Raw genomic sequence first — 21227 nt, 5'->3', positions numbered from 1 at the left:
GCAAAAAATGATAGGCTGTTCAGCTAAAATGATCTCCAATGCCTTAAAATGGAGAGCAAAACCAGAGAGACATGGAAGAAAACGGAAGACAACCATCAAAATGGATAGAAGAATAACCAGAATAGCAAAGGCTCAGCCAATGATCACCTCCAGGATGATCAAAGACAGTCTGGAGTTACCTGTAAGTACTGTGACAGTTAGAAGACGTCTGTGTGAAGCTAATCTATTTTCAAGAATCCCCCGCAAAGTCCCTCTGTTAAAAAAAAGGCATGTGCAGAAGAGGTTACAATTTGCCAAAGAACACATCAACTGGCCTAAAGAGAAATGGAGGAACATTTTGTGGACTGATGAGAGTAAAATTGTTCTTTTTGGGTCCAAGGGCCACAGGCAGTTTGTGAGACGACCCCCAAACTCTGAATTCAAGCCACAGTACACAGTGAAGACAGTGAAGCATGGAGGTGCAAGCATCATGATATGGGCATGTTTCTCCTACTATGGTGTTGGGCCTATTTATCGCATACCAGGAATCATGGATCAGTTTGCATATGTTAAAATACTTGAAGAGGACATGCCCTTGAAACGGTTGTTTCAACAAGACAATGACCCAAAACACACTAGTAAACGGGCAAAGTCTTGGTTCCAAACCAACAAAATTAATGTTATGGAGTGGCCAGCCCAATCTCCAGACCTTAATCCAATTGAGAACTTGTGGGGTGATATCAAAAATGCTGTTTCTGAAGCAAAACCAAGAAATGTGAATGAATTGTGGAATGTTGTTAAAGAATCATGGAGTGGAATAACAGCTGAGAGGTGCCACAAGTTGGTTGACTCCATGCCACACAGATGTCAAGCAGTTTTAAAAAACTGTGGTCATACAACTAAATATTAGTTTAGTGATTCACAGGATTGCTAAATCCCAGAAAAAAAAAATGTTTGTATAAAATAGTTTTGAGTTTGTACAGTCAAAGGTAGACACTGCTATTTTTTTGAACACACCCCTTTCAACTAATTGCCCAATTGCACAGCCTTAAGAGCGTGAATATCATGAATGCTGGGTCTTGTTTGTTTTCTGACAATCTACTGAACCTACTGGTAACTTGTTTGCCACGTAGCAATAAAAAATATACTAAAAACCTTGATTATTCTGGTTAGTCACATTGTACTGCCACATCTGTACAGCTGGCTGTAGTCTTTAGCCTCTGGCCAAAAATTACTCAGATGACACAAATTGACGATATTTGCGTCATCAGAGTAATTTTTCCAGAGTTAATTTTAACAGAGATTTGCCATATGCTAAAATTCATAATTTAATCATTCAAGATATTACACCAAAACACATTTGAATATGAGTGTAGCGAAAAGCAAAACAATTAGTACTGCTCTGTTTCAGTTATTCTAGAAAAGTGCCTTTTTAATTTTTTTTTGTTGTGTTTCTCCAATATTATTATTGAATACAAGTAAAGCATTTAAAGTGTTTGTTTGTATTGAAGGAAGCATCTGCGGTATGTGGAACGGCGTTGGGCTGAGGTGCGTGTCGGTGATCTGGTCCGTCTCTGCTGTAATGAGATTATTCCTGCTGACATGGTGCTGCTGCACTCGTCTGATTCTAATGGAGTGTGTCACATTGAGACTGCCAACCTGGATGGAGAAACCAACCTCAAACAGAGGCAGGTGGTCCGTGACCTGCCACAACAGGTGTGTGACTATCCATTTCATTGCCATCTTCATCACCATTTTTTCATCACCACTTCATCACCCACCATTGTTTGGTCTCCATAAAAAAAAAATGGTAAAATGTTTTGCTGTATTTTTTCACCTTATTTTTAAGATTAGAGTGGGTGCAACCATGTGTAAATTGACATTTGCTTCTAGTCATTTTTAGCTGTATAAAAACAGCTCATTATGCTGCTTCATATTGGAAACTGGAATCTCTTTCCATATTATTTTAATGTATTGTCATACTTATAAGCACACTGCTTTGTAGCACAAATAGTTTTACCATTTACTGCACTTTATTCTTCTAGTTTTTACCTATTGCGACTAATGAATTTGAATTTTAAACTGTATTAAAATCTGTTAAGCTTTTTAAAAGAAATAAAATGCATTTCATATATAAAGTAGTGGGCAGGGCCTAAGTAATGTTTGACCTAGGAAAATCTTCACTCTTTATACAAATTTTATTAAGATAATAATATGATATGCATATTGCATAGTTGTGCTTAGGGTTAATTCTTTTATTTTTGATAAAATAATGAAACATGCCAAATTCTGTGGACAAATAAATTATGAACATAAGAGAGCCAATGAAATATGAATAAGTGATTTATGTTGTAGTCAATGTATGCTTTTTCCTGTGAGCTTTTTAAATTCATATTCATTTTTTTAAATAGTAAAAACCTGTAGCTGTCATTTGCCATTTTTGCCAAATAATTTTGTCAAATAAATACTTTAACCAAGTTTATTGTTCTGATAAAAAATGTAGTGTCATTAAAAACAAATATCCCCTCTGGACATCAGTTTTTGGCTATCATTGTATAAAATTCACATCATCATCCACTCGCATCATCTAATGTTCAGTGTTTCTTAACTTCTAAATGATTGTTTATTTGGTGGGGCATAACGTAGGGTGTAATCATCTTTGTAACAATCATTACAAAGAAAAAAGTCTAAAAAAGTATTTTTAAAAGAACATAACCCATCTTTGAACAGTATGTTTAAAAACTTGTGATCTTTCTTTAGGGATCAGAATTTATGCCAGAAAACTTCAGCAGTCGCATTGAGTGTGAAAATCCCAACAATGACCTGAGACGGTTCAGAGGCTTCATGTGAGTAAACAGTAAACTGCTTCTGTGAATGATAAACAAGGCATTTTGATGAATTTTGTTTGTATGTACACAGGGAGCATCCTGGTAAAATGCGGGTTGGGCTCCATAGTGAAAACCTGCTCCTGAGGAGTTGCACTGTGAGGAACACGGAGACTGTGATTGGCATTGTAGTCTATGCAGGTCACTTTCACATCTCTGTGCCCGGGGATCAAAAGATATGATGAGATTGTACAAAGAAAAAAAGCTTGATGTTAAAATAGCTGGTGTGTGCTTGTATCCAGGTCATGAGACAAAAGCAATGCAGAATAACAGTGGCCCACGCTACAAACGAAGTAAACTGGAGCGCAGACTCAACATGGACGTCCTCTGGAGTGTCGCTCTACTGCTGCTCATGTGCCTTATTGCTGCTGTAGGTCAGTATTATGGTCACTGATCCACTTGTGTCAGCATTTAAACTATTAAGTACTAGGTTTTTTTGTATAGAACAGATCAGGATTTACCCACGATTCTGAATAGACAGCCGTACAAAAATAACGTAATTCATTAGTGATTCAGCAAAATGTTAATTACAGCAGATTATTAAAAAAAATAATACATGAATTAAAATTCATTTTCTTTAATTGGTTTGAATGAATGTTTCAATGATGGCTTCACTCGTAAAGACTTCTTGTTTCAGTACTGGATAAATTAGCATTTTTTAACAAATTTCTTGAATGATTCAAGGTTTGTGGTATTTTTGTGGGTTTAGTAAAAATATGGTTATCATATATAGGTCATGGAGTTTGGCTGAGTGGACTACAGAATACTATCTTTATGATTCCTGATGACACTCACCCTGCGCTCGCTGCCTTTTACATGTTTTGGACTATGATAATTGTTCTGCAGGTGAGTGACAGTGAATGGACACATCTGAAATCACAACACATAAAAACATGCATGTCATATTTAAGTATTTTCTAAGGGTAATGCTTTGGCTAAATCAGGGATGGAAATTAGCACCTGCCACCAGCCAAATGCGGGTGATTTTGAGTTGTGGTGGGTAAACTCGCTTCACCTAACGGCCACCGTGGCGGGTAAATAAAAATAGCATACTGTTTCAGCTCTTCGCAAAAGCGAGTGCTGCCGTATGTTCGAATATAACTAGTTATTTTCGCCGTCATCATCCCCGCGTAGAGCCAGAAGACGCAAATGAGAACTCACGCACTGTAAGAAGATATGTCTCTGTGCATCATCCGAAAGCGCGCACACATTTCACAGCGTGCACATATTGAGTTCTCTTTCAAGTCTTGCGCTTGAATGGACAAACTTGCACAAGAAGTTTGTCAACATGTCCATTTGGATGAGTATCCTAGCAGACATAGTCCTTAATGAAATGCCTTAAGTGAACTTTATACAGTCAAGAATATCCGTGCATTAGGTCTTAAAGTCAGTAGCTTTTATTGCTGTCTTTTTAATGTCAAACAAAATATAAGGACATCACTCAATGCTCTTGGTTGAATAGCTTTTGTAAGTTTAATAAGGATTAATCTTTAATTAAAAAAGTTAAATATGCAGTTATTTTACATTTGATTACTTTATTCAATTTCTGTACCTTTCTGCAGGACAGTAGGCCTGTACATTATTATTTAATGTACACGTGAGTGTGGTCGAGTTAAACATTTTTGTTTGAATTTTATTTTATATTGTGCATTGTTGCAATGTGCTAAATAAATATGTGCATGATTTGTAATTGATGTTTTATTTGTTGATTGATTATATTAATTTATTCAATTGCAATGCCTTCATTTTTATTAAAGTTACACAGTCATAGCCATAAATTCAAGGGTACTAATAATTGGCATAATTTCTTTTTGTGTTTCGGTTTTCGGCCTTGGTTTCCTCTTTTTCGGTTTCGGCCAAGAATTTCATTCGAATTTCATTTCGGCATCCCTACTGACAATGCTCTGCTCAGTATGTCATCATCACGCTTCAGAAGATGCCAAGACTAATAGTTTCATTGTTGGGACTAAAAACATAAAACATAAAAGACCACGAATCATCCAAATGCCACATCCAGGTAAAAAAAGAGCGCACAACGCCCTACTCATTTAATGAAATGTATTTCAGTTCATGGTTTTTGTATAAGAGAGAAAGAGAAAATGTCAGTATTTCATTGAGACTTGAGATTAAATAAACTGCTTAAGTATTGTAGAGCTTGTAGTATTAATTTTCACATGCAGTTGCACATTGTCTGTTAAAAACAAGAAAGTGGTTGGTAAAAAGTGGTTGAGTGGCTGGTAGATTTTGAAATGTACAAAAAAGTTAATTTCCATCCCTGGGCTAAATTATCATTGAGTATGTCGAATTTTTGTGGTAGTTTGATGCAAGTTTTAGTCTGACTTGTATAATTTTCCAATTCAGTTTTCTGTCCTTTCATTATAAAATGTCTAAAAGAAAAAATAATACTAATATTTTAGTATATCAGGTCAGTACTTTACAGTACATAAATCAGGTTTTCAGTTAAATAGACCAGAAAGGTTATTTGCTTACTGTATGTACCTAAAATATCTGACATTGCTGTCCTCCTCTACTCTAACTTTTTCATTCCATGTAGGTCCTGATTCCCATTTCCCTCTATGTGTCAATAGAAATTGTGAAGCTGGGACAGATATATTTTATTCAGAATGATTTAGATCTTTATAACCCAGTGCTGGACACAGGAGTGCAGTGCAGAGCGCTGAACATCACAGAAGATCTTGGACAGATCCAGTACCTGTTCTCCGACAAGACAGGAACCCTCACAGAGAACCGCATGCTGTTCCGCCGCTGCACTGTTGCAGGAACCGAGTACCCTCATCATGATAACGGTCAGTTTACTTAAAAACAGCCTTCAAATACACCTGTTTGATTCTTTGGGTGTGCCGTCTATAGGGATGAAACATTTGATGACATTTTTATTGAAAGTTTAGAACACGATTGACTCGCTTACTTTTGATCTGATGATTTTACAGAATGTTTTTTTAAGGCTGTCAAACTTAACATGCTAACTTTTACATTAATTGAACTGATTGATTAATTGATTAATATAACTTTTTTATATATTTACCAAATTGACCATATTATTAGTTAATTTTTTCGTTCTGCTCAGTTAAAAAAAACTGCTAATAAATCATGAGATTAAAACTCCTCTTTAAAGGTGCAGTGTGTAGAATTTATGGGGATATATTGACAGAAATGCAATATAATATACATAACTATCTTATCAGTGGAGTATAAAGACCTTTCACACTGCGATTCCGGCAAATACACGGATAATGCGACCCGGCATTTGTTCCCGGGCCGCTAGATTTGGTCCATTCACACTGCCAGCCAAATGCCGTAATATGTGCACTTTCACACACAACGCTTAACGGTCCCGGGTCGAGTTGACACGTGACATCCTGATGTGACGCAAAATGGCGAGCGATCTCAGCTTCAGCGCGGATAGTAAGGAGCTCCGTGGTCTCGACTTGTGTCCAGTTTGCACACATTTCTGCTTGTTTAATTTTAAATTGTTTTGTATACGAACACTCTCTGCGTTTAAAACACTGACTAGTTCTTCTGGCACTGCAGGGATGTATTATTGAAAAAACAAGCTCTAGGAGTCGCACGATAACTACGTACACGTTGCGGCATTAGTTTCGGCTTTTGTTCACACAGCGCTCGTCCCGGGTCGAATACCGCAAAATTTATAGGTCCCCGACCCGGGTCGAATTCGGTAATCAATCCCGGGACGTGGTTGCTTTCACACAGAAGCCGACCGGGCAATGTTCCGGGAATATTGCGGGTCCGACGTGCAGTGTGAAAGGGGCTTTAATGTATTATGTTTTTATTACCTTCAAATGAGTCATTTCTATCTGCATACACCTCGGGTCCCCTTACAGTGAAATCGCCATTTAGTGCCGCCATGTTTCTACAGTAGCCCTAAACAGACAAACTTCTCTACAGAGCGGTAGTCACTCTCTGCTCTCCGACGATGACATTTTTGTCCCGTGTCAGTCCCCGTAGCTTCTCTACGTGCTTCAAAAGGAAGGGGTGAGCGTTTTGTGATTCCAGTTCACAGCCTCACCGCTAGATGACACTAAAATACACACACTGCACCTTAAATTTTTTAAAAGATGTCTCTTAAGCTCATCCAGCCTGCATTTATTTGATCAAAAATAGAGAAAACAGAAATATTATTACAATTTAAAATAATGGTTTTCTAATGTAATACACTTTAAAAAAAATATTACTTCTTTCTGTGAGATATTAGAATGATTTCTGAAGGATCATGTGACACTGAAGACAGGTGTAATGGCTGATAAAAATGTAGCTTTTCAGTTTTAAATTATATTTATTGTAAATTAAAATAGAAAACCATTATTTTAAATTGTAATAATATTTCACAATATTACAGTTTTTTCTGTATTTTTAATAAAATAAATTCAGGCTTGATGAGCATAAGAGACTTCTTTCAAAAACATAAAAACTAATTCCATATAATTGTTGTCTTTAAAATCTTAACAAAAAAAAAGTTTTGTGAATAAAGAGTAATTATTTATCTTTGTCTTTATTTCAAAAATATAAATGGGTTTTTATGTGTGAAAATATGAAGCTATTGTCATGATCTTGATCATGTTTTTTTGTTACACTTTAGCTATTTCTCTGGAGCAGTATGAGGCGCAGGGCTGTGGCGACGCAGATCACTCTCTAACCCTGAGGTCACGCACTAGCAAGAAATCTCTGAGCTGTAAATCGCTCAGCTGCAACCGGAGTTCAGTGTCCCTTAATACCCTCACTGCAGAGTCTGACACACACTCAGTCCATGAAACTCTCCGAAGACACACACCCGGAGCCTTCAGCAGCACCATGGTGAGAAAAGAAAAGGCTTATCTTTGGAATTTACTGTGCAAGTGTACTTTTCCTTTTCTTTATTACTTTATTCCTTTACTCCCTGTATTAGTCACCTAATGATTTCCCAGCAACACAGTCACACGCACCACAAGTAGTCATTGTCATAGATAAATAAATCATAAATATTTTTTTTTTCTTTAGGAGTGTGCTGTTGTTCCAGACCCTCAGCTACAGGTGAAGCTGAGCACACTGTTATCCCCCATTCGTTCCCCTCTCCGACAAGAAGCTGCTGAAATCTCTCACATCCTAGACTTCTTTCTCGCCCTCACTGTCTGCAACACCGTAGTAGTTTCCTCACCCACTCAGCCAAGACACGTGGTATGATCGAAGACTTTACTGATATTTAACTTATAGTCTCAAACCCATGCTATCTAACTACTAAAGGTGTGATTACATTGTCTATTGTTTGTCTATTGTTAATATGTACACTTTCAAACCAAGCAGCTTTCTGTCGGTCCACATTGCGAATCTGCATAACTTGAACCTAAAATCTAGTTAAGGAAAACGTTTCATATTCACACAAAATTCCAAATCACATGGACGCCTATTAAAATTGTTTTTTGAAATAGTTTTTTATGTGAACGACCCCTAAGAAATTCATCTGAATATGTGCATTTCTTTGTACGTTTGTGAATCTGTTATGTAATTTTAGGTTCAGATGCCCATGGTTCGCACGCCCCTGCGCTCTCTAGAGGAGATAAAGGCCATGTTTCAGAAGCTGAGTCTGCGCCGCTTCCCCTATTCACCTAGTCAAAACACAAACACTCCTCCCAGCCTAACCAAGAAACTCTTCGCCCGGGGTCGTTCGGCTTCCTACTTTCCTAACAGCAACCCGCAAACACCAATCGCAACCCTGCAGTCACCCACAACACCTTCTGGCACCCCTTCAAGCACTCCATCCACCCCTGTCACACCTGCGCTGTTGTCCAGTGGGGCATGGGGCGACGATGTAAACGGCGTAGAGCAGGCCAAAGATAACTCTGGGGATGAGACTGAGAGCGATGGTGAGGATGAGGCAGAAGAGTTGCTGTATGAGGCGGAGAGCCCGGATGAGGCGGCATTGGTGCAAGCGGCAAAGGCTTATGGGTGTACTCTGCTGGGCCGGTCCCCAGAGCGAGTCCTCGTGGCTGTTCCAGGCACAGGGCCACTGTCGATCCCTCTGCTACACGTACTGCCATTTCATTCTGCCCGCAAGAGGATGTCTGTGGTGGTGCGCCATCCTCTCACTGAAGAGGTGGTAGTTTACACTAAAGGAGCTGATAACGTAATTATGGAGCTGGCTGAAGCAGGTATGTGAAGTGACGTCTTTGATTTACCAAAGCAGCTCAAGAAAGGGTTTCATTAAAGGTGCACTATGTAGTATTTTTGCAGTAAAATATCCAAAAACCACTAGGCCAGTGTTATATATTTTGTTCAGTTGAGTACTTAAAATATCCCAAATGTTTCCAACTATTTGTAAATTGGGAGAAAATTGCTATTTTAACCAAGGACCGGGATGTTTCAGCATAGCGTTTGAGGGAGTTACCTGTCCATTGCGTCATATCTGCATTTCCCTCAGTTTTATTTGGCAGAAGCGCTTTACTCTTAGCAGTGTGAACATGTCACAGCAGCGCCGAGCGAACGCACAGAGTAACGTCATAACATCATTTTGAACACACTTAAATGTATCTAATATGATAAACAGAGCTGCTTTACCTTATACTTATGACCGAAAACACGGAAGTGCGGGCGCCCGGCGATTGTGTCCCGTCCCGTATCGTCATAATAAAATTATTTGTGTAAATAATAAGGCAGGTATTTGTGTAACAATCGCTCCAGCGACCGTGCTCAGCTCTACAACACTCTGTCCTGCTCTGCTTCATACTACAGTAACGTTAATAACCACATCCATCAACATGATTTCTGCCCGAGTCCTATTTTCCACCGGCTGTGAGGTGAAGACCACGTCCCCTAATGCTGCGCTCAAACTTTGCATCATCAAACTACACATTTGTTTTGAATAGGCGACCTCTAGTGGATGGAAAGTTGCATAGTGCACCTTTAAGGTTAGTTTACACCAGAGGTCGAGTTAACCAAAAAAAATTTTTTTCATTTGACAAATTTTAGCTGTGACATGAAAATATGAGTTTTGTTTTAAAACATTTTTTTGTTTTGTTTGTTAATAATCAAAATAATTGTATTTTTATACATTACGTTGTTCATATTGTCATTACGCTGTCTCTGCAGGAAAATAACCCATTTATCTGCTTCGAGTAGTTTTTCACGTGAAAAGTCTCTCAATTTATTCTCTTCCTAAGTAAATAAATGTATAATCTTGCCTTTATGCTCACCCTGTAAGTTAATGACTAAAAATGAAAACAAAAGCTATTAAAAGTTTCATCATCATTAAAATATGAACATTAAAATGACAGGTAATAATAGATTATGACAGAATTTTAATGACCAAGTCAGTCAAAAGGATGGACAATGAGAAAGTCTAACATGACCTCTGGTTCACACTGTCCCAAAAAAAAAAAAACGCTTTAAATATTGTGAAAATTTTTGAGAATGATAAGTTGGTTCTGATTGCCACAAAAATGGTGTAATGTCAAAGTTATACTTAAAGTTATATAGAACCAAAGGCCAAACAATTTACACATGTAACATTAAGTCCATTTAAATACACCTAGCAGAATCTGCAGAATATTAATAACTTTAGTTAAAAATAGCAGGGATCATAAACTTTTAGTTTTATCCTGAATACACTGGTTGAAACTCTGGTTCTAAATGTGGTCTTTTTTCTTTTTTTTTGGAACTGCCCTTCAGAAGCTAAATGATATTCTGGCATGTTTCCCAGAAGACAAAATTGGACAAAAGTTCAATTTACCCTGATCATATTCAATACGTTCTTTCCTCCTCAACAAAGGCAGTTGCACTTGTGCATAATTGTATCTATGGAATTGCCAGGGACATGTATTACTTATTGTCATGGCAATTCTCAGTGAAGCCAGATTACGTCAGGATTTGTTGGTTTGTTGGAAAACCAAACCATTACTCAAACAATCTAAGACTTGACAAATGCTAATTGATTGAGGATTGAATGATTGGAAAAATGTGAACCTAAAAATGTTGGATTTGTTTAAAGGGGCAAAATAAATTAGCCTTAAATATGTGTAAATTGTGCCGGTAGTGCTGCACAAAACATGCAGTTTGAATTAAATTAAATATCTTTAACATCTCATATGGTTTCTGTTTACATACTTTATCAACGGTAAAGAGGTTTCTTTCGGTTTGCCCAAAAGTGTACAAAAGATCAAACCTCTCTAAGGGTCCATTCACACAGGCATTATTGCATTACTCTTTGCTGCTTTTCCATTGTCTTTCTGTGTAAACATTAGCAAGGTGTTTGATTGTTAAGCTCGCGTCTCAGACTTTTGCAGCATCTTGCGTATGACATCTTTCCACTTTAAAAAACATTGGTGTTTTTTCCATTTCACTGCTCTGCAACTCTCGTCAATTGCCCCTCGGGGTCACATTTCAATTGCAATCTGTGCAGTCTAGCATTTTGTGTGAGATGAAAAGTTTCCCCACAGGGATTTCACAACAAATACAAGTTTGGAAGTTGTTGTTAGTTTGGAAGTGGCCTCCGAGTTAAGCAGAGCTACGCTATTGAGAGTGAGCCTTCTTTGGCTGTGAATTTTTTTTACAAATGTTTCGGTAATGTGACTGTGCCTTGAGACCTTTGAAAAGATTTCAAGGGTGAGGTCATGATCCCTTCATGTGTTTTGAGTGTTTTTTGTAGATTACAGACAGCTTCCCTTTCAGTTTGCACACTGTGTATTTATTGTAATCACACACTGTTAAAGGGTTAGCTCACCCAAAAGTGAAATTTATGTCATTAATGACTCACCCTAATGTCGTTCCTCACCTGTAATTTGAATCTTTATTTGAGGTCTGAAAACAAACGCGGAAGACAAGACAATGCTGAATAAAGTCGTAGTTTTTGCTGTTTAATGGACTAACTGATGTCACACATGGACTACTTTGATGATGTTTTTATTCCCTTTCTGGACATGGACAGTATAGTGTGCATACACTTGCATACGCTGTTGGACTAAATATAAAATATCTTAAACTGTATTCCGATGATGAACGGGTCTTACAGGTGTGGAACGACATTAGGGTGAGTCATTAATGACATCAATTACATTTTTTGGGGTGAACTAACCTTAAAATTTGTTTAATTGTAGCAGTCTGTATTGTCATTTTGTGAAGCCCTACTTTTCGTTAATTTGGATGTGATATTGTCACACCAGTGTTAAGTGTATACTCATATGTTTGTTTTGACTGTGTCTGCATGTGGGTGCAGCTGAAGATGGTTTCTCTAAGGAAGTTATTGAACGGACACAGAAACACCTGGACCAGTATGCAAGAGAGGGACTGCGCACTCTCTGTGTTGCTAAAAAAGTATACCCTTCGCTCTCATTTCCCTTTTTGCAACATTCATTATCTTATATTTGCATACAGCACATCAAATGTAACCTGACAATAGAATGCATTAAGATGCCTGTACTTGGAGGTTGAGTCTTGAAGGAAATAATTTGTCAGCATATGATTGACAGGTAATGGAAGAGCAGGAATACAAAGCCTGGTTGAAGAGACATGAGTATGCAGAAACCAGCATTGAAAACAGAGAAGAGCTTCTGCTTGAATCAGCAGAGAGACTGGAAACTAATCTCACATTGTTGGGTAAGATGAAGTCAAAAATGAAATTGTCTTGAAATTATATTGTGATAATATTGTGTGTTGGTTGTCCTAGCCTAATTCTTTCTTGGCCTCCAGGGGCAACGGGTATAGTAGACCGCCTGCAGGAGGAAGTGCCTGAGACCATTGAGGCTCTGCAGGAAGCCAGGATTAAAGTATGGGTCCTCACAGGGGACAAACAAGAGACGGCTATTAATATCGCTTTTGCTTGCAAACTCCTCAGACCCACAGACCACATACTGATGGCCAATTGTGACAGCAAGGTAAGTAGAGGTGCTGGAAGAAAAAAAGAGATTTTAGCAATAGTGACTATTTACACCCTGGTATAGTGATGCTTAAGCTTATGAAAAAATGGAGGAACAAATCAGTAAGCACTTTCACCAAACTGCATTTCATGAAAGCCCTGGTTTAGCCAGTTGCAACATACTAATGCAAAGTATGGACATTGAAGAAAGAGGAAGAAAGGCACATCTAGGCTTTTGAAAAGTGCATTAGAAAGCTTTTACGAAATACAAATTGGCTGGAACAACGAGTGAATCACAGTAAATCCTGCAAGTTACACTGTTTTAGTCATGTAATGATTAGTCGATACCATTAAAGGCTAGCCTGACAAGCCAGACCCACATCAAGATGTTTGGTCTGGAAACTCACCATAGACAGGGCTCAATCCGATGGGCGGGATAAACGGTTGTCTTTCAAACTCCCTCTGCACGCGATAGGATAGCGGTACACCAACCAGAGCAACGAAGGTGAAGCAGAGCTCGCTGACTGATTAAACATTCGCCGTATCCGGTCGGCTAAACTACGAACACATCTTCCCTTTTTAAGAATGACTTCAGTGCCGCTATTTGTTCTTTTCTCAGAGAAAAGCTTAACTCCAAGTCTTCCAGAGTCGCGGTCAAAGCTGATTCGAAAGACCGCCGCCCTTCGCCAGTTTCTGTGTTTACTAGAAGCACACAAACGCAACTCGGCCATCGTCATTATGGCCCCGCCCGCCGACTCTATACATGATGTGATTGGGCCGTCCAGATTTTGAGGAACACAGCTCAGAATGGTATTGAGAGTTCCTAGACGACACTTGCGGGCAAATTAAATTTGCTGCCGCTAGGGTGCGTCTGGATTTCTAGGCTAATTAAAGGCAGCATCAGGACAGGTTTAGTGAAGGTTTCAGAAGTCATGGAAGACGAAGAATATTCTGACTGGATAATATCCTGACATGGACTGGTCTGTCAGGAGCTGGCTTGTTTCATAACATACGAGACAAGACTCTGGTCATTACTTTCTCATTCATGCAGACAACTGCTGCCAAGCGACGATGGCAAAATAAATGACATAAATAGCGCTGTCCACTAATGTTAATTTGATATTTGTTTTGCATAATATGCGATAAGTTAAAGCATACCTGTATGTAAATTCCAAAATAAGGATATTTCCATATATTAGACTTCTCTAAACATCTACTCATTCCTGTAGCTCAAACAGTAAAGTTTGATGCTAACTACACCAAGGTCATGGGTTCGATTCCCAGAAAATGCATGAACTAATTGACTTGACTTTTCAGCCAATATTGGTTTTGGCGATTCCCATTAATATGCATATGTAATTATATTTATTATATTATATTAAAAATGCAAAAGCTATTGGCGGAAATTCCAACAAAATACAAAGGTAGACGCCAATATGCTCAATCTTTTATGTTACACTGTACATAAAACTTGAATCGGAATTACATTTCCTGTGTGTGTGTGTTGTGTCCCTCAGGAGGCTTGTGAGGCTCGACTTAATGAGTTAAAACATGAGATCCTCACAAATGGAGGCGTTTCTGAAGATAATTGTAGTTCTGACTGTGTGTTGGTCATTGATGGCCGTACGCTGGACTACGCTCTGCAGAAGGAGCTTCAGGAGCCGTTCCTGGAACTCGCATGCTGCTGTCGCTCAGTCATATGCTGCAGATCCACCCCACTGCAGAAGAGCCTAGTGGTACGGCTTGTCAGAGACAAGCTGAAGGTCATGACTCTGGCTATAGGTGAGTAAATCCATTAAAAGGTATATGGTTGAATGTCAATGTAGAATGTTGTTTAAACTTAAATGTGTGACGCTCATATTTAGGTGATGGAGCCAATGATGTCAGTATGATTCAGATGGCAGATGTTGGCATTGGCATCTCAGGCCAGGAGGGCATGCAGGTACAAGCAGAAACCAGAGTTGGGCAAAATTCAGGATTTAAGAATAAGATGAGGGTGAATTTGAACTGGACTGACCACATTTCACAGAATGTTCAATTGGAAAAATAGAACAAGGACATTACTCCTTACATGCAACAAAATGTATAATTGCATCATTTCTTTTTTTTCTTTTTTTTTTGGACTAATTATACAACTGTTCAGTAGTTTGGGATTGGTAAGATTTTTTTAATGCTTTAAAAAGAAGTCAAATGCTCACTAATGCTTACCAAGTCGGCATTTATTTGATCAAAAATACAGTGAAAACATTAATATTGTGAACTATTATTACAATTTAAAATAACCTTTCTGTTTTAATATACAGCTCTGGGAAAAAATGAAGAGACAACTTAACATTGATTTTTCAATGTTAAGTGGTCTCTTAATTTTTTCCAGAGCTGTATAAATGTAATTTATTCTGGTGATGGCAAAGCTGATTTCTCACAGTTTTTTTTAAAGACTTGTAAAATATTGAAATTGTTATTAAATAAAACTGGGTCGACAAACAATAAAATGAAAAAGTTGTAATTAAAACACATACAAATCCCCTTCCCTTACACCCAGGAACATATGGAAAAAATGTACATACTATTTATATATAAATATATAAAATAAATAGGAAATGCAAAGCTGAATTTTCTTCAGCCATTACTCTTCAGTGTCTTCAGTGATTCTCAGAAATCATTCTAATGGTGAATTTGTTCTAGAGAAAAACGAATGTTAAAAACAGTTTTTCTGCTGAATATTTTTTATTCTTTAGTTTTTCGCATGTTGAGTCATTTATTTGTATAGATTAATATAGAATTAATAAGAATTTTTTTACAGATTTTATAGAGGACAGAACATTCAGTTTCACATTATACGTATATTTAATTTAATAGAACAGATCCTTCCCACTCTTGCATTCATGTTTATGATGTCCTCTCCTTTCATATATAGGCGGTGATGTCCAGTGACTTTGCCATCTCGAGATTTAAGTTCCTGAGAAAGCTCATTTTGGTTCACGGTCATTGGTGCTACACACGGTTGGCTAACATGATCCTCTATTTCTTCTACAAGAATGTGGTGTGTATTGTGCACATTTACACAGTTCCTCAAGCAGCCATTACTTTATGAATCAATGCAGTCCTGACATGTTCTTTTTCTTTTTTCATGTAGATGTATGTAAACCTGCTGTTCTGGTTCCAGTTTTTCTGTGGCTTCTCAGGCAGCACGATGACCAACTCGTGGGTTTTAATCTTCTTCAACCTTCTCTTCACTTCCGTACCTCCACTCGTATATGGCGTGCTGGACAAAGATGTGTCAGCCGAGACACTCCTAGAACTGCCTGAGCTCTACAAGTCTGGACAAAACTCGCAGGTGGTCATCTTGTCTTACATGTCGTTCTGTTGTACTCTGCCTTTCTGTTGTGTTGTGTTAAGCTGTTTCGCAGTGTGTTTTACATGGTATGAATATTATTATGTGGGTTTTCAGGCCTATCTTCCGTCAACGTTCTGGCTGAACATTCTGGATGCGTTTTACCAAAGCCTAGTGTGTTTCTTCATACCTTACTCTGTAAGTCATTCTGAAGTTCTTCACTTTACTGGGTATTCCTCATTTAAACTGAGTTTTTTGTGCTCCCATAACAATTTATATTGTTTTTGTATGTTATGAAGGCGTATGCAGGGTCTGATATTGGGGTATTTTCCTTTGGCTCTCCAATCAATGGCTCCGCTCTCCTCATTATCCTCCTGCATCAAGTCATAGAGAGTCGCACAGTGGTAAGCCAATCATAGTTGTGTTCTCACCAAGCATAACAATAAAATCTCTTATACAGTACCAATCAAAGGTTTGAAATAATTTAAGTTTTTGAAAGAAGTCTCTTTCCCAAAGGATGCATTTATTAAGCAGCACAACTGTTTTCAACATTGATATTAATTGGAAATGTCTCTTAAGCAGCAAATCAGCATGAGAATCATTAGAATGATTTCTGAAGGATCGTGTGAAATTAAAGACCGGAGTAATGATGCCAAAAGTTCAGCTTTATACATCACAGGAATCAATACATTTTAAAATATTGTAAAATAGAAAAAGGTTATTGTAAATTGTAATATTATTTCACAATATTACTGCTTTTACTGTATTTTCGATCAAATAAATGCAGCTTGGGTGAACATAAAAGACTTCTTTCAAAAACAAGTTCAAAATCTTAATTATTTCAACTTTTGACCAGAAGTTTAAATCTTTCACATTCAGTTTGCACAGAGAAATTGCATGTTGCATAAAACACCATATTAAAAACACAGCATTCTTTTAATAATAATGTTTGCCTAATTAGTATGTTTTTTGTTTTTTTTGCAGACATGGATTCACACTTCATTTTTGCTCTTCAGTGTCCTGCTCTATTATGCCTTTGCCCTGTTGTTCGGCATTGCATGCGTGACATGCAATTCTCCTACAAACCCCTACGGCATTGAGACCAGAATGATGTCTGAGCCACTCTACTATTTAGTATGTGGACTAACCACAGTCCTGGCCCTGCTACCTAGGTATTACACACACGCATATCTGAATTAGTTCATTCACAAACCAGTCACAATAACAAACTTTAACACTTTCAAACCCCAGTTACCATACCAACATTTATGTTAAAGACTAGAGTACACTACATGACCTTTTAAAATCTAAACAGTACACTAGGCGTCACACATTTGTAGGATTTTTAAATAGTTAATAAAAATAAAAAATACTGGCCATTTTACAATAAACCAGGGTTTCCCAAACGTTCTTTATTTACATATTCACATCATTCACATCAACATTTGTAGACAGAAGTTTACATAGTTTATCTGTTTACAATTAATCAAAATCAGAGAGCCATGAAAATGCAATTGTGTCATTAACTTAAAATATTTTTTTTAAATCTCAGGGAGGGCTTGATGTAAATGTTTTATGTCTAAAGGCAAAATGTATTTAGAAGGAAATGTTCACACCAAGAACGATAACTCTATAAAGCCTAGTTCACACTGCCCGATTTTTGCCCCGATTTTGAGTCGCCGACAGGTTTTGCGAAATCGCCGACAAATGCCCGAGATCATAGGCAAATCGGTGCTCGTGTGCGCGAGTGACAATCACGCAGTGTGAATAATCAAAGACGCGATCAGAGAGAATCGCCGACGAGTCGCCGACGCCGATGAGATATTTGGCATGCTAAATATCTGGACCTGTCTGCGATTCAAACTCCTGCTGTGTGAACTGTGTTCTGCCTGAAAATTACATCGGCGATGACCGACAGCCAATGAGAGAGTGAGATACAGGGCAGCGGGAGGTTCAGGGAGGAGTTATAGAGCAGAATTTCTGCGTTTTAATAGATATATTTAATATTCTATCAAACAGAAACAAAGGCCAAACATTTGCACGTCCAGCCACAGCAGCAGCACATTACAAAATTATTTATTTACCTCAAACTGTCTTTGCAGAACACAATCCTGGCTCCCTCTGTCTCTCCAACAATTTCTTCCGCCATAATCTTTTTTCTTTTTCTCCACAAATCAGCGCACATACAATTTGAAGCAAACTTTGTGCAGTTTATCATTTTTAATAACAATTCAAAGTCTCGCGCGAGAACTCCGGTCTGACGCACGTGTGATCTCGTGTTGTTTACTTGTCACATCGCACGTGTGTTTGGGAAACGTAGTTTGCGCCCTGGAGAGAGAGAGAGAGAGAGAGAGAGAGAGAGAGAGTTGTCGGCGATTCTTCCTCTTGTACAGTCATGCAGTGTGAACTCCTCTGTCGTCAAACCATCGTGCAGTGTGAACACAGCAGTGACTGAATGATACCCCAGATAGTCATGCAGTGTGAAAAGAGCAGTGACCCGACGAGTTTGAAAATCGTGCAGTCTGAACTAGGCATAAGCGTCCACACCAACGAAAGATAGCGCTCTGTTTATTATAAGCACGCGCTGCAGGTTTATCGCCTGCCGCTTTAAATGCTCGAGCTCTTTTGAGCAAAATGAATTCTAATTGGCTGTCATTGTTTGTATTGTTCATCAGCTGGAAAACAAAAATGTCTGAAAGTGATTCCAATGATATCATTTCTCTGTGCTGTTATCTTTATAGTTGTGATGTTGACTCTGAAATTCTTTTATATTTAGTACTATATTTTTATAATTATTGTTATAGTTATTGTCCTTGGTGTGAACGGGCCTTTAAGTGATTTGGCTGACAAGAAAGTTTGAGGACCCCTGCACTAAACAACTAAGGATCACACACTACCAGATTTTTAAATCAAACAAATGAAAATGTGTTCAAAAAACCGGCTCAAAATATCAAACAGGTTTGAGCTCCTCCGACTGGATAGAATCAAAGTCTGAACCTACAAATCGGAGTCTGCCCTTTATACACTATGATTTTCTGTGTTTTTTTTCTATCAAATCAGACTGCCCAAAATAGGCAGACTATCTATAACTTTCAGCAACTAAAAGTCACATTTCAGCCTTAAGAGACACTTCCGACAAAAAAAATAAAACATTCTGAGATGCCTATTCATTTCCTATTTCATTGGAAGTGCTGCATATCCTTCACGGCGAAAGCCAGAACCTGCATGAACAATATTTCAGTGTAATAAGAGCTTTTTTTTTAAAAAAAAACAGTTTTAATGACACGGTTCTTTGAGAAATGCTACTGAAATGTAATCTTGACAAACAAGTCTTTACCCATTCAAGTTGATAAGATCTGTACTTGTATGCCTTTTAACTACATAGAAATAGTTTCCCTAAGTGTTACCTTGAGAGCTGAAGAGTTAACTGTCTTTCCTTTGACTTTGACTGGCCAAATTGAATTGGAGTAAGTCATATAGTTTCATCTTGTTTTAAAGGCAGCTCATGATGGTACAGTATATTTAACTCTTGGCTTTTTATCTCTTTCTGTGTCTCAGGATCATGTTTCGTGCCTTTTGTAACACTATCAGTCCATCTGACCTGGTGAGAGCACAGAAAATGGAGAGACTCTCCGCGCAAGACTACTCCTCTAGTTTACGGCAGTGGAGGGAGAACAAAGCCGCACAAAGACACATCCCTCAAAACCTCAGTGTGAATGCAGACATGCCCCATTTAGCAGATTGTATCGCTGAACCAGGCACTGTTCTCTCATGACCGATAACAAAGTCCCTTTTGGTCATATAAACATGGTCATTAGCTCAAACAGTGAGCACTTTAATCATCGGAAGATACTCTATCTAGCCAGGATTTAGAGCTGGCTTTTCTCTGGCCAATGAGAGTGTTTTTACTGTGATATGCCTGAGCTCTATCACCCTCTGCGGGTGGAGCCTGCCCATTGATCACAGAATGGATTTGGAGTCTGGCTTTTCTAGGAAGAAAAAAAAAGATATGCAGAGAATTGTTTACATTTCACATGGCTGGACCTGTGATAAAACAATAAAACATTTTTATTTACACATGCACTCCAGCATTACGCAAGAACCTAAAAAGAGTTGTGCGGATGATTCGTGGGTCAGGATGTAGCTAGTGTTCTCACAAGATACTGTGGCTACTTTGCTCCTACTTTAATGCATTACTCCATTTTTGGTTATTGAGGCTGACATATTCATGAGCTTGTACATTTTCCTTTACAGTAACATATACTGTACATAATCTCCCACTTTCCCACACAGTCATTTTTCAGATTTAATATTCTAGAATAGATAACTGTAAGTGACCATGTCCCTCTGGTTGAGACTTAAGGAAGGAATCAATTTTTTGTTATTGTTGTTTTGTGTGTTTGTTTGTTTGTTTTTTGGGGGGGTCGGTTTTGTTCTCAGTATGCCTTTTCTTTAACATCTGATCACAGAGAACGTTGATACCATGAGGCCTTTACGTTAAAGACATTAAGTGAATTTTCCCTGCTCGGGAATAAAATGAAGTGAAAATATACAGTAGCTAATGTATTTGTGACCCAAGGTCCTTGATGTCCATATGTGTTTTCATTTTGATAGTCAACATGCCTACTGTGTGCATTAAAAAATGGACATGTCCAGTATTTCATGATAAATGCTAGTTAGTACTTAAATGCATTTTATTGCAAAAGGCAATGCTTGAATGTGGAGTGATAATCTGGAATGATCATGTAAGATGATTTTGAGTCATTGACTTACATTATTTACAGTCATATTGTTAGCCAATTTGTAAAATTTGCAATAAAACATTCAAAACTGTAACGCTTGACTAGTGCATGAATATGAACATACACAACCAATAGCCTGTGTTATTGTAAATCACTTGGTTTGAGTTTAGCTTGGAGTGGAGGGGGGGGGGACTCTGCATAACAGTAAGTGTATGATTGCCAAAATATTTGGTAACTAAATAAAATGTAATTAAGTTTAGTGACAACATATTACAATGTTTATTATTAAATATATCACAATGAAGAAATTTCAATTTATAAGCTTGTGATTCGATTTCAATATCGATTCATTTAGATAAATAATATCATTATGTAAATATAAATGGAGCCTTGTCAGCTAGTATTATTTATAGTTCAAATTAACT

General features: G+C 37.9%; 1 protein-coding gene across 1 annotated transcript in view; it reads left to right on the top strand.

Annotated features, from left to right (window-relative positions):
• The window catches only part of atp10d (ATPase phospholipid transporting 10D), a 30185-nt gene extending 9298 nt beyond the window's left edge, over nt 1–20887 (top strand). The window contains exons 5-24 of the mRNA XM_067422465.1: nt 1491–1695; nt 2740–2825; nt 2899–3005; nt 3107–3238; nt 3598–3710; nt 5419–5671; nt 7483–7697; nt 7881–8057; nt 8392–9028; nt 12088–12185; nt 12341–12467; nt 12561–12745; nt 14244–14508; nt 14592–14668; nt 15644–15769; nt 15863–16063; nt 16178–16258; nt 16360–16464; nt 17045–17232; nt 19619–20887. Of these exons, the coding sequence (XP_067278566.1) occupies nt 1491–1695; nt 2740–2825; nt 2899–3005; nt 3107–3238; nt 3598–3710; nt 5419–5671; nt 7483–7697; nt 7881–8057; nt 8392–9028; nt 12088–12185; nt 12341–12467; nt 12561–12745; nt 14244–14508; nt 14592–14668; nt 15644–15769; nt 15863–16063; nt 16178–16258; nt 16360–16464; nt 17045–17232; nt 19619–19835 (3595 nt within the window). The 3' untranslated portion in view covers nt 19836–20887. The remainder of the gene's footprint in view (nt 1–1490; nt 1696–2739; nt 2826–2898; nt 3006–3106; nt 3239–3597; nt 3711–5418; nt 5672–7482; nt 7698–7880; nt 8058–8391; nt 9029–12087; nt 12186–12340; nt 12468–12560; nt 12746–14243; nt 14509–14591; nt 14669–15643; nt 15770–15862; nt 16064–16177; nt 16259–16359; nt 16465–17044; nt 17233–19618) is intronic.
• The last annotated feature ends 340 nt before the right edge of the window (nt 20888–21227 follow it).

The sequence above is a fragment of the Pseudorasbora parva genome, chromosome 17, assembly GCF_024679245.1.
Source record: "Pseudorasbora parva isolate DD20220531a chromosome 17, ASM2467924v1, whole genome shotgun sequence".
Taxonomy (NCBI): domain Eukaryota; kingdom Metazoa; phylum Chordata; class Actinopteri; order Cypriniformes; family Gobionidae; genus Pseudorasbora; species Pseudorasbora parva.
The sequence above is the reverse complement of the archived record's forward strand: the minus strand, read 5'-3'. Positions and strand labels throughout refer to the sequence as shown.